At 41.8% G+C, this 12,603-nt stretch overlaps 1 protein-coding gene across 2 annotated transcripts in view; it reads left to right on the top strand.

The window, feature by feature from the left end:
• Window positions 1-6,855: 6,855 nt before the first annotated feature.
• LOC120427716 (phosphofurin acidic cluster sorting protein 2) overlaps window positions 6,856-12,603 on the top strand; it is a 44,981-nt gene continuing 39,233 nt past the window's right edge. For both annotated transcript variants that reach the window (XM_039592618.2, XM_039592614.2), the window contains exon 1: window positions 6,856-8,051. In XM_039592618.2, the coding sequence (XP_039448552.1) occupies window positions 7,942-8,051 (110 nt within the window). In that variant the 5' untranslated portion in view covers window positions 6,856-7,941. The remainder of the gene's footprint in view (window positions 8,052-12,603) is intronic.

The raw sequence follows: 12,603 nt of genomic DNA, 5'->3' as shown, positions 1-12,603 counted from the left end.
TGAGAGGCAAACACGCTTAATACTATTGTTCAAAAGGGTACTTTCTATCCTTTTTCCCTTAAAAAAGGATACTTTCTATCCTTTTTTCAAGTTCACCCGGCGTCACCCTTCGGAAATTTACTGATTTTGACATACCCTTTAAAAGGGTGTCGCCGGGTGAACATGAAAAAAGAATAGACAGTATCCTTTTTGAGGAAAAAAGGATAGAATGTACACTTTTGAGGGATACTTCTGATTTTGAGTATAAATATTGTGAATTTAGCTCATAGCTGGATTTTCTGGCATCTTCTCACGGTCATTGGAAACGGTCGTGGATAGACCTAGGGGATCCCAGTTGGAGTGAAAAAATTCAATTTATAGACAAATTATGGATTAAAATTTTGCTTTCTTATCACTTCTCCGACATCAGGAATAATTGTTTGAACATGCTCGCAATTTTTTTATTCGGTCGGAAAAATATTATTTTTCTTGAAAAAACTTTCATTTTTAATCACATGATCACCCCTAATTCTGGCTCGATGCCGCCATCAAGCGACCGCGTGCTCCGTTTGTTTGTCAACAAAGCTGCAGCTGGATCCCACATTGACTGGGCAGCCCGCCGGCGGTCCGCTGGCGGACCGCCAAACCGCTCTGGCGATCCGCCAGCGATTGATTTGGCGGACCACGGGCGACCCGCTGGCGGATAAAATTTGCAACAATTTGGCGCACGATCAGTTTTTTTATCGTGACGTTGGTCCGCCAGCGACTCGCCCCGGGGTCGCCCAGGTTTGCCTTGAAATGTTTTACCCGCCGTTCATCCGCCCCACATACGCCGTTTTGTATGGTTCAACCGCCCCTATAGGATGGTCCGCCAGCGGGTCGCCCTCGATACGCCTCCCATAGAAAGTTCATCCGCCTAAAAAGCCCCAACCGCCGTGGCTCGCCCTCGACCCGCCTTTCATATACGGTACAGCCGCCCCTGTAGGTTGGTTCGCCAGCGGGTCGCCCTTGATACGCCCCCCATATAAAATTCATCCGCCCAAAAAGCCCCAACCGCCTTGGCTCGCCCTTGATACGCCTCTCATATACGGTTCAGCCGCCCCTATAGGATGGTCCGCCAGCGGGTCGCCCTCGATACGCCTCCCATAGAAAGTTCATCCGCCTAAAAAGCCCCAACCGCCGTGGCTCGCCCTCGACCCGCCTTTCATATACGGTTCGTCCGCCCCTGTAAGATGATCCGCCAGCGGGTCGCCCCCGATCCGCCCCCTATATAAAGTTCATCCGCCCAAAAAGCCCCAACCGCCTTGGCTCGCCCTTGATGCGCCTTTCATATACGGTTCAGCCGCCCCTGTAGGTTGGTCCGCCAGCGGGTCGCCCTTGATACGCCCCCCATATAAAATTCATCCGCCCAAAAAGCCCCATCCGCCTTGGCTCGCCCTTGATGCGCCTCTCATATACGGTTCGGCCGCCCCTATAGGTTGGTTCGCCAGCGGGTCGCTCCCGATCCGCCCCCTATATAAAGTTCATCCGCCCAAAAAGCCCCAACCGCCTTGGCTCGCCCTTGATGCGCCTTTCATATACGGTTCAGCCGCCCCTGTAGGTTGGTCCGCCAGCGGGTCGCCCTTGATACGCCCCCCATATAAAATTCATCCGCCCAAAAAGCCCCATCCGCCTTGGCTCGCCCTTGATGCGCCTCTCATATACGGTTCGGCCGCCCCTATAGGTTGGTTCGCCAGCGGGTCGCTCCCGATCCGCCCCCTATATAAAGTTCATCCGCCCAAAATGCCCCAACCGCCTTGGCCCGCCCTCGATTCGCCATTCATACATGGGTAATTCTCTACCAACTCACACGAAATCGGGAAAAGTTGCCCCGACCCCTCTTCGATTTGCGTGAAACTTTGTCTTAAAGGGTAACTTTTGTCCCTGATCACGAATCCGAGGTCCGTTTTTTGATATCTCGTGACGGAGGGGCGGTACGACCCCTTCCATTTTTGAACATGCGAAAAAAGAGGTGTTTTTCAATAATTTGCAGCCTGAAACGGTGATGAGATAGAAATTTGGTGTCAAAGGGACTTTTATGTAAAATTAGACGCCCGATTTGATGGCGTACTCAGAATTCCAAAAAAACGTATTTTTCATCGAAAAAAACACTAAAAAAGTTATAAAAATTCTCCCATTTTTCGTTACTCGACTGTAAAAAATTTTGGAACATGTCATTTTATGGGAAATTTAATGTACTTTTCGATGTTCTACAAAGTTGTAGAGCAGACAATTACAAAAATGTTAATATATAGACATAAGGGGTTTCCTTATAAACATCACGAGTTATCGCGATTTTACGAAAAAAAGTTTTGAAAAAGTTACTTTTTGCGTTTCTCTTTGTTTCGTCGTCCGTGTCTGTCGCGGGTGACCATGAACGGCCATGATCGATGACGACCAACTTTTTCAAAACTTTTTTTTCGTAAAATCGCGATAACTCGTGATGTTTATAAGGAAACCCCTTATGTCTATATATCAAAATTTTTGTAATTGTCTGCTCTACAACTTTGTAGAACATTGTTACACTCTAAAAAATAACCCTGCAAAGTTAGAAAAAACACGAAATTTTAAAATGAAAAATTTTGTTCTAAATGAAAAAATGACCCTTCTGGGTCAATGTAGATTCGAAAAGTACATTAAATTTCCCATAAAATGACATGTTCCAAAAATTTTTACAGTCGAGTAACGGAAAATGGGAGAATTTTTAAAACTTTTTTAGTGTTTTTTTCGATGAAAAATACGTTTTTTCGGAATTCTGAGTACGCCATCAAATCGGGCGTCTAATTTTACATAAAAGTCCCTTTGACACCGAATTTCTATCTCATTACCGTTTCAGCACAGACAAACAGACGGGACACTCGAGTGCGGAACCATCGTCCTTCAATGACCGAGCCAAAAACGGTTATTTCAAATGCAATTTAGCTTCGGCATCCACTCACCCGGCGCTGATGGCGCTGCGGTCGTGACAGCTCGCCCGTCTTACCTCAGTGTGTGTGATGTGTTTTTGTTGTTGTAAAGTTGAGCGTGGAGCACGTGGCAGCAAATGAAAACAATAAAAATAGGAATTCTATCCACAATCCATTCTTTGCGGGACAAGATTGGGGCAGTCTCGGCCAGGGTCAGATGAGCGACTGACTAGCGAGGACATACCTTTTGCCCCACTATTAACCCGGTAGGCCTGCCGATGTCGAGGCTGCTGATGCGGCGTCCCTTCGGAGCAACCTGTTTATACTTCGTGGATTGCTGCTGCTGGTCGTCCTTTTGGCCTTTTGGCGATGTTGCGTCGATTGTGTGTGCCACTGCCAATCTTCATCAACAGTTGTTCTGTTTCGATGTAAGATTTTGCGGCAGCGTTTTTTGGAATCTTTGCGACTTTTTTCCATCTCATTCGCCACTTTTTGTTGTTGTTGTTTGACGCAACTTAACTGCGCCGTGGACACGTTTCCCGCGGATGTTCCCAAACGCCCATCAAGGGGATCAATTCCGGTAGATTTGAATTGATTTTTTTTCTATTTTGGTGGCCACTACTGGTATTTTCATGACCTCTTATATCTTGGTTTCGAGGTTTCGGTGGAGAAGGAATGTTCGACAGAACTTGGAAGCAACGGGGAGTACCAGTAGTTTGGTCTCTGTCGTTGCGGTTGAGGTGCGTCGTTGCTTGTGCTGCCGCATGATTGGCTCATGAAGTTTTGCCATTGGGAACGGAACCGACCCACCGTCACCTTCGGCCGCCGGTGTTAATTTTTATTGTTTTCATTGAGTACTGACGATCAGCTACAACAAAATTAATTCAATCAGCTGTTGATGTTTACAATCGTTAAGGCTTGATTGTCTCACGCATACACTGAAATGACACATGACAGTAATGGGTTTGTATTGGTATGTTTGGGCTGCGCTTCGGCATCAGCTCACCAGGCAGCGCTGGCGTCGCCGTGATTTGGTGGTTTGATGAAGGACGATGGATTTCAAAAATAATTTGTATGGAGAGTCACGTCTGTTTGTCTGTGGTTTCAGGCTGCAAATTATTGAAAAACACCACTTTTTTCGCATGTTCAAAAATGGAAGGGGTCGTACCGCCCCTCCGTCACGAGATATCAAAAAACGGACCTCGGATTCGTGATCAGGGACAAAAGTTACCCCTTAGGACAAAGTTTCACGCAAATCGAAGAGGGGTCGGGGCAACTGCTGTGTGAGTTGGCTGAGAATTACCCACATATTTCATCCGCCCAAGCAGAATACCCGTTCAGGTTCCTTCAGGATTCTGATAGTGTTTTTTCAAGTTCATCTAAAACTGAAAAAAAACACAAAGTGCCTTATATACAAGAAATGCAGATCTTTGTAGATTCTTGTGTGCTGAAATTTAGAAATAAAACAAAAATATGAAAAAAACATAATTTTCAAAATAATTTTGTTCTCAATACATCTTACGTGCGTTGTTAGTTCACTGAGGTGAAATGATGAAAAAAAAATAAAGAAACAAAATAATATATTGATAAGCAAACTTGTTGCGAAGATTTTCCATTTCCTGCAAATAAAAATAATTCTTTAAATAATTCTTAAAAACTTAATTATTTAAAATGTTCATGTATTATTGGTACTTACATATAAACATGCAACGTATTGAATGTTAACAATTCATACTCTAATATAATCAAACACAAGCGCAGCTAATCCGAAGAAAGTATCCTAGTAGATTACACCCCATGTTCTTTCTTGTCATTCAATTTGATCATATATTGTATGGGGGAATGGTAGATATGAATATAAAAATAAATCTTACAGTGAAAAGATAAATACAAATAAGCAGTAATTTTAAAGATGATTCCGGGAAGCTGCAAAACAAACAACTATAATTAAAAAGACAAATGCTCCAGATGGTTCCATTGCTGAAAGAAAAGGAATAGGATAAGGAAGGATATAAACATTTAAATAAATCATCTAGTGAATAGATAAATGTAGGCATTAAAATTGAAGAAGATTCCCGGAAGCTGGAAGAAAGATAAATATATTTTAAAGAAAAATTCTTCAGACGGTTCCATTGCTATTTCAGTAACTGTCGTTAGTTCATGAAATTTAATCATATATGGCATGGAGGAATGGTAGAAAAAAGGACAAGGAATAGGAATGATATAAACATTAAAATAAATCAAATGAAGAATAGATAAATACATATAAGCAGTTCATTTATAAATGATCCAGGAAGCTGAAAAAAAATTAAACACAATTTTAAATGATATTGTTGCCGCTGAACTGATAATTGAAAATAATTGAAATTACTTCCTACCCACGTCCTGCATCATGCACACATAAAAAACGTCAAACAAAAGAAAGACAAAAATCGCTTCTGCACCACTAATTGCCTCCACTGCTGGCACTGAACCCGCAACCTTTGGAGTGTTAACATTCACACAAAAAAACATTAACATTAATTGAGTAAACATTGGCACAAAATCCGCTTTGTAAATGCCACCTCGATACTCTTCAAGAGGTTTCCTTGGGAAAGAAATACTTTTTACCAAAATGTACACCAAAGGGCTTTTGTTAATTTGATTTGGTTAACCGCGGTGGATTTTCTTGAAATATTTCGAACTGTCAAAAATCCACCAAAGGATCTACCGGTGGATATTTTTCTACCACAGTTTTTTGTGTGATCAATGTGGTAGATGTTTTGGTGGATTTTTGACAGTTCGAATTATTTCAAGAAAATCCACCGCGATTAACCAAATCAAATTAACAAAAGCCCTCAAATTTCCATACAAACATACAAAAAAGAATAAATCAAATCATAACAACAATGAAACATATCAAATTCTAAGTATTCCAAATGATTGCACATCTGCCAACAATATTTATAAGGGGTGTCACATAAATTACACCAACAATAACGATTATTCTTGCAAAACAACCTTCAATCACTATTTCAAACGCACTTTCAACTGTTTGTTTACATAAGTTAACAATCTAAACAACACAACACTTCTCCCAACACAAACTTAACAACGAAAATCAGCAGTCACCGATTAAATAACAACACCCACCGAAGCTCGTTGAAAACTGACTGAAATGTCAAATTCGAAATAAATTCCTTCAGATGCAAACCGCCACGGCAATCAGCCTTTGGCTCGCCGCGGCGATTGAGGGGCGAACGATATTGAAACATTTCAGCGATCAGTTTGAACCGCCCAGGCGATGCGCCCATGGCACGCCAAGGCGGATGGAGGGCGGACGAAATTGAAAAATTTCAAATGTCAAATTTCAACCGCCCAGGCGGCCCGCCCTCGGTCCGCCAGGGCGGTTCTAGGGCGGACCACACGATCAGTAACGGCCGCCGATGCATAACGTCCGCACTGAGTTAATGTGGGATGGTGAGACAAAGTGAGGGGGGAAGAGATTTTGACATTTTTATGCCCGCATCTGGCCCGCCGCCTATTTCGTCGGTCACTGAGCCGCCGGTCGTTTCCAGTGACCGAGTCCAGCTATAGCCTATAGGTACTGATCGTACAATATTCTCAGTGGCCCAGTCACGACGTTCTAGCAGGATTCTAGCAGAATTCTCAGAGAGCTGGATATTCTTAGAGCATTCTAGCAGAAGTGTTCCACCGTTCTAGCAGGATTATGACAGAACCAGCTCTGCTAGAATATTTCGTGACTGGGGGGAAGGAGTAGAAAATATTTACAGATTTTTCGTTTTAAGAAATGAAAAATATCCGTAATACAGACATAGTTCAAATGGCAACTCTGTCGTTTGGTGAGTTTTTATTTCTGTTCTCTGTGGTGAATATTGCAAAACTTGACAACTGACAGTTTTGACAACAGCATAAAAAAGTCTTCAGTTTCATCGCAGTTTTCTTTGTGTACGGATGTGAAAAGTTCGAGGGGAAGTGCCCGATTTAAGCCAGCCGTCTCTAGATTTCTGTGTGGCCATTAAGGATAGGAAAGAAAGCTAGCCAGTAGCTGTTGGCATCGGTGCCCCGTTAATTGTTGTGACCAGAGAAGTAAACGGTGTTTGTGCGGGTTTGTGCATTCTTTGGGTGATGTTTGGTCGCGCCCTGCAATTAGAGTGATTTTCTTTTTGGGTTGAATTGTTCCCCGGTCTCAGGGAGGAAGATTCTAAGTGGAGGAAAAAGATTCATAACAGAATTGTGTGTGTGAGGTTCCGAAAATTTTGCAAATTGCTGTGTACAAATTCGGAAATTATCTTTGTGATAAGAGAGCAAAAGTGGCTCGGTTGCGAGCAAATGCATTTCGATTGAAATAGCAAGCTACGGAAAAAATGGTGTAACGCAACGAGAGAGAGTGAAAAGAAATTGCGCCACCGCCTACTTTTTGCCACAATCGAGAGGAAAATTCAATTCGATTTCATCAAAAGGTGGCACGGTGTGCGTGTTTGTGTGTGCGATCGCGGATTACCTCCTTCCGGGAGTCTGGCAGTGTTTGGCCGTGAATGAAAAAAGAAACACCCCCACCCACGATGATGATGCTGGGCTGCAGAAAGGATTAACTTGGGAGCAGCAAATTATGGGCCCTCCTCCGAGCGGTGCACGCCCATAAAAAGTGTCCTAGTGACGGGCCTTGGGGCAATTGCAACGCGCAAAAGAAGAACCCAAGATTTGCAGGGGCGGCCAGCAGCAGCTGTTTGGCGGTTTGGTGGCAAGAATTTCGCTCGCGAGGAACCATCATTCCCCGTTGCCATAGCTGCCAACTAGCCCCCGGAGATTTCATCTGTGACGGCAACGAAAAGGAAGAAAACAAGTGGTGAATGAATGTTCGTGTGTGTATGTGTGTCTGTTGGTGTGCAATCACACACAAACACAGATTAGGTGAGAGGTGAGAGCAGAAAATAGAAAAGGGATAGTTTAGATATAATTTAAAGCCCGAGCGCGGTGCAGCCACCCAGCAACGACGAAGAACGCCAGCAGCAAGATGACGGACAAAGTGACCAAGTTCGAGCGAATGGCCATGACCAAGCCTGTTCCGATGAAGCTATTTGCGGCCTGGGAAGTAGATCGAACGCCCTCCAACTGCATTCCAAGGTAGGTTGTGTGCTGCAAAAACCAGGTGCAATATCTGTCCGTGCTTCCATTTTTGGGATGGTCCACTTGGTACTGTTTTCACTTTGAGAGAAAAACCAGTGAATAATAGTTATCTTGTCATTTCCACGAAGCGACAAAAATGAATCATTTGAAATTTTCGCTTTGTGATTCAAACTTTTTCAAAAAGCCGAATTGTACAGTGTACCAATAACTTGCCCGTCTGATCTTGTATCGAAACTTTATCCGCTGTTAAATCAAAATCTACGTAAAGTTAAAAGTTTATAAACTACAATCAACGTGAGTACAATTTGACCAACAAATCACGAAAACGTTTCACAAAAAAAAACAAATTTAGGCCAAAAGTTGTCCGATTTTCAATAAGAAGAGTTCGGCAATATCATCTTAAAATGGGTGTATCTCTAAAACTACATCAGCGAAGGTTTTTTTTGCCCAGAGGTACGCTATGGCGTAACGAATCTATAGAAACACAAATGGAGCCTAACATTTCAAAAGGGCACATAACTTTTGTAAACAATAGTGTATCCCTTTCACTCAAATGACAGTTTACATAAGGTGTGAAAGGGACACACTCTGGTCCAAAAAAGTTTTGTGCCCTAATGAAATGGCAAGCACGAAATCTCGGATTTCCTTTTTTTTATAATAACGATATATTGAGCACCGTGCTCACTCTATCCGCCCTGGAGCTCCTATAAATCAATATTGAAAATTTAAAACTTCAGGTAAGAACTTCAAAAATTATGCAAGTTACAAATAAATTTACTATAGGGTGAAACCTTGGATGTAAACAAGCAGCCTATCCCACTCTCACTCAAAAAAAAAACTGTCACTTAAGTGGGATAGACTATTTGTTTACAGCCAAGGTTTCGCCCTTTTGTAAAGTAACTACGGAAGTTAAGTAATATTAGCCGGATCTCAAATATTTGGAAGAAAATTATATCCAAATCAATAATTGTGGCAAATGGGCAGTATTCATGATTGCTGAGAGTCGCAGGACTCTCGCCCTTTGCTATTAGTAAGTATCCAGCAAAGCAAAGGGTATAGCATGCATTTGATACTGTCAACTCCCATTCGGCTGTGTTCTCGTCGCTGTCATGTTGTAAACTGGAGCCGAGGGGGGTCCTGTTGTGAATTCTAGTTGGAGGTGGTCCGAAGATCATTGAAGAAGGTAGAATTCGCCATCACCCAAGACACGAAGGCACGAAGGATAGACCATGTCTTGGGGGGTGAAAGGATGATAGGATTTAGTGATAATACCACAATTTTAATATTTGTCTTTCTCTCTTATTTCAGACAAAATGTCTGGTCCGAATCCAAGGTGTTGCAGAAATCTTCCACCATACAGAAGGGGTCTTCCTTCTATCATTTCCTGTATTTTGAAAAAAGGTGGTGCCCCGAATGTGGACATATAGCTTATCACATTTACTCCATACGGTGTGAACGTGACATGCTGTATGTTTGCAATTGGTGCATTGGCTATTTTCAAAACAAGATAGATGTTTACTATTCTTTTAAGATACAATTTAGTAAAATCTAAAATCTATCCATCTATTTATTTTGCTATTGCTATAACTTGTCCCTTACCTCACAAACTTTAACTACTCTATTCTTCAAACTTGGAATCGCAATACATTATTGTAGAAATGTAACTGCTGAAAAAAATTGGTAAGAAATTTGGGCATAACTGTTATTAATATGATTAAAGGTACGTTCAATCTGTTTTATTATATATATTAACTATTCTAGTTTGCTTGTCTTGTCCCATATTTCACAACTTCAGTTGTTTTCTTGTAAACTTCTCGTTACAAGTTGGTATTTCTGTCTAGTTGCAAAATAAGGTTTCTTTATTCTTTCTTTCTGTGTTAGTCTGTTCCAATGTTCGATTTTATTTTACATTGTACTTATCCCATTTTTTCTCTTTTTCTCTTTCATGTACCTTGCGAGCATACGATGACCGAAAAAGTCATTGTATAAGCCAACACACGTGTATTTTTCACAAAGCCGCGAAACAGAACAAGTATTTTTATAAGTGCGTGAATAACAATCGGTCGTTGAAGCTCAAAAAATGTGAGAACAATATCGCGCCGTGGTTCAGTGATAATAAGGCGAAGAAATTAGACGAAGATTCCGCATGAAGAATATAGCGGAAATTATGTGTTAATTGCACAATGAGTGAAGGTTTGAAGTTGACACTATCAAAAGGGAATGGTAAGATGCAATAGTAATATTGCTAGGTTTGATAGTGTCAAAAGGTAAGATCAAGGAATAAGGATTATATGAAACTATATTGTCATAATTATTGTATTCACTGAAATATCTATCCGCTTTCTACCCCCAATGTGTCCTGCACTGGGGGTGCCTGGGGTAACTTCGAGTTGACCTGGGCCGCCCGAGGAATTATGTCGTAGGTGGTTCGTGTACTTCTCACTCACCTCTCCTCGCGGCAAGGTTTTCCGTAGGTCTGCACTCGAACATGCAACATGGGACAGCATGAATCTTCAGCTGAAGCCGGACGAATGTATTCCGAAATTACAGAATTACAGAATTACAGAAAATTATATCCAAATCAATAATTGATGGACCATTGTTGGGTGAATGCTGGAATAGCCTACCCGATAACCCATGAATTTTGAAGATCTTGCAACCCAATCAAAAGTTATGGCTACTCAAGTGATATTTATACCCTTTTTGAAGCCAGATCTCAGTTACTAATAAAACTAATGATAATCAAAAAACCTGATGAGCCATGAATTTTAAAAATTTTACAACCCTGTTTTAATTTGAGTATTAATGTTAATAGTACTACTTTTATTCATATCGACTAGAAAGCATAGTAAAAGCACAGTCATTCAAAATTGTAAAACAGAAATAAAATCCAAAACAAAACAGACCACTTTTTTTCTATTCTCTACTCCCCCGAAGAATGTTTGCGAAAAAGTCAGTTGTCAAAATGTTACTGTCTCAGTACTTTTACTTCCCGCTAGCGTACATTTTGCCTACCGGAAAGATTAATTCCACCGAAAGTGAAATGTGTTTTCCAGCCAAACTTTCCACTGCATCACGCACGTTAGATAACTTCATACACAACTTCAGCGACAGTTCAGCAGCAGCAGCAGTCTCCATGCGACGATAGTGAAGATGTGAAAAGTGGATTGTACAACCCATCGCTTGGCGGAAGCGCACACTCGCGACCATCCGAATGGCCTCTGCTTGTTCTGCAACCGACCGCCAACTAACTCTGGTTCGATGACCACCACGCTCATCTCTCTCTCTCTCTCTCTCCCTCGCTCTTTTTCCACGATGAAAGCCGCGAAGTAGATCAATCGCGCTCTTTGCAGGCAGCTGGTTCGGATGCTGTCTGCTGTTTGTGTCTGTTTTTTTTTTTTATGGATTGCTGACAGGTGCCGCAGAGTTACGGCAAACGGCATCAACAGCGGGGAGTTTGCGGGCGCGCGCGATCGAATTTGACACCGTGTTTTGTAAACATGGCATAGTTTTAATGATCGTCGTCGTCGGAGGGATGCACACTTTTAACGGGAAATTCTCAAGAAAACTGAAGTTGTTCGTTGTTTTGCGATGGCTTTTTTTTCCTGATGAATTTTATTTGATTTTATTGCGATTTTAAAATTTTCATTTTTTTAATTGGATGAATGAAACTAACTTGGAGACAGCGTGGAGATGTTACCTTGACCCCTTAAAAATATGGAGCATCAACACTTTCCATCTTCCAAATCCAAATTCCTTGTCCCTGGATTCCTTGTGGAGATAGGAGCGGCCGGCAATGCATGGCTGTCATGGTGTTGAGGAACAGTTCAGGTGGAGTTGGTTTTATTCCCAATTATCAATTCCTGGGTAATCTGTCACATGGCGAATTCCAGTCTGAAATTCGCTAAAATCATCGTCTCCTAGCGAAGCGAAGCGGAGCGATTAGTTTATCCATACAAGTCTCTGTACAATTAAGGGGGCTGGTCATACAAAATGAGTATGTAAAAATTTTCGATCAATTGCGAAATATATAAGGGCTTTCCACTTCGCTACAACGTAAAAAAGTTGGTAACTTTGCAAAAGTTTTTTTTTTAAATCACATTTGACTATTATTGATGGTTTGAAAAAATCTGAAATCAAACGCTCGCTTACAGCATTGCCTTGGCTTTCTCTATTGCGAGATTCCTACTCGAAACTAGGTGTTCCAAGGTTTGAAACGGTGAGACAATCGAAACCTATTTTTACACCTAAGCTTCCATCCAATCCGGGATTCGAACTGACGATCTTTGGATTGTGAGTCCCACTGCCAACTAGCGACTCTACCGAGGCAGGATCCAGGGAGACGACTCCTACACCTGGACTGAGCTAACGACCCAACTAGCTGTCAGAAGTGCTTGAACTCAATCTTTTTAAGTTATGATAGACGATTTTAGGAATATTTTAACATTCTCAGCAATGATGTTCCCAGTAAAACGACAACAAGATTTAAGATTTTTTTAAAAATAAAAAAATGCATTGAGCCAATAGTACTTGTGCTTGGGATTTGGGC

Source organism: Culex pipiens, chromosome 1 (assembly GCF_016801865.2).
Source record: "Culex pipiens pallens isolate TS chromosome 1, TS_CPP_V2, whole genome shotgun sequence".
NCBI lineage: Eukaryota > Metazoa > Arthropoda > Insecta > Diptera > Culicidae > Culex > Culex pipiens.
The sequence above is the reverse complement of the archived record's forward strand: the minus strand, read 5'-3'. Positions and strand labels throughout refer to the sequence as shown.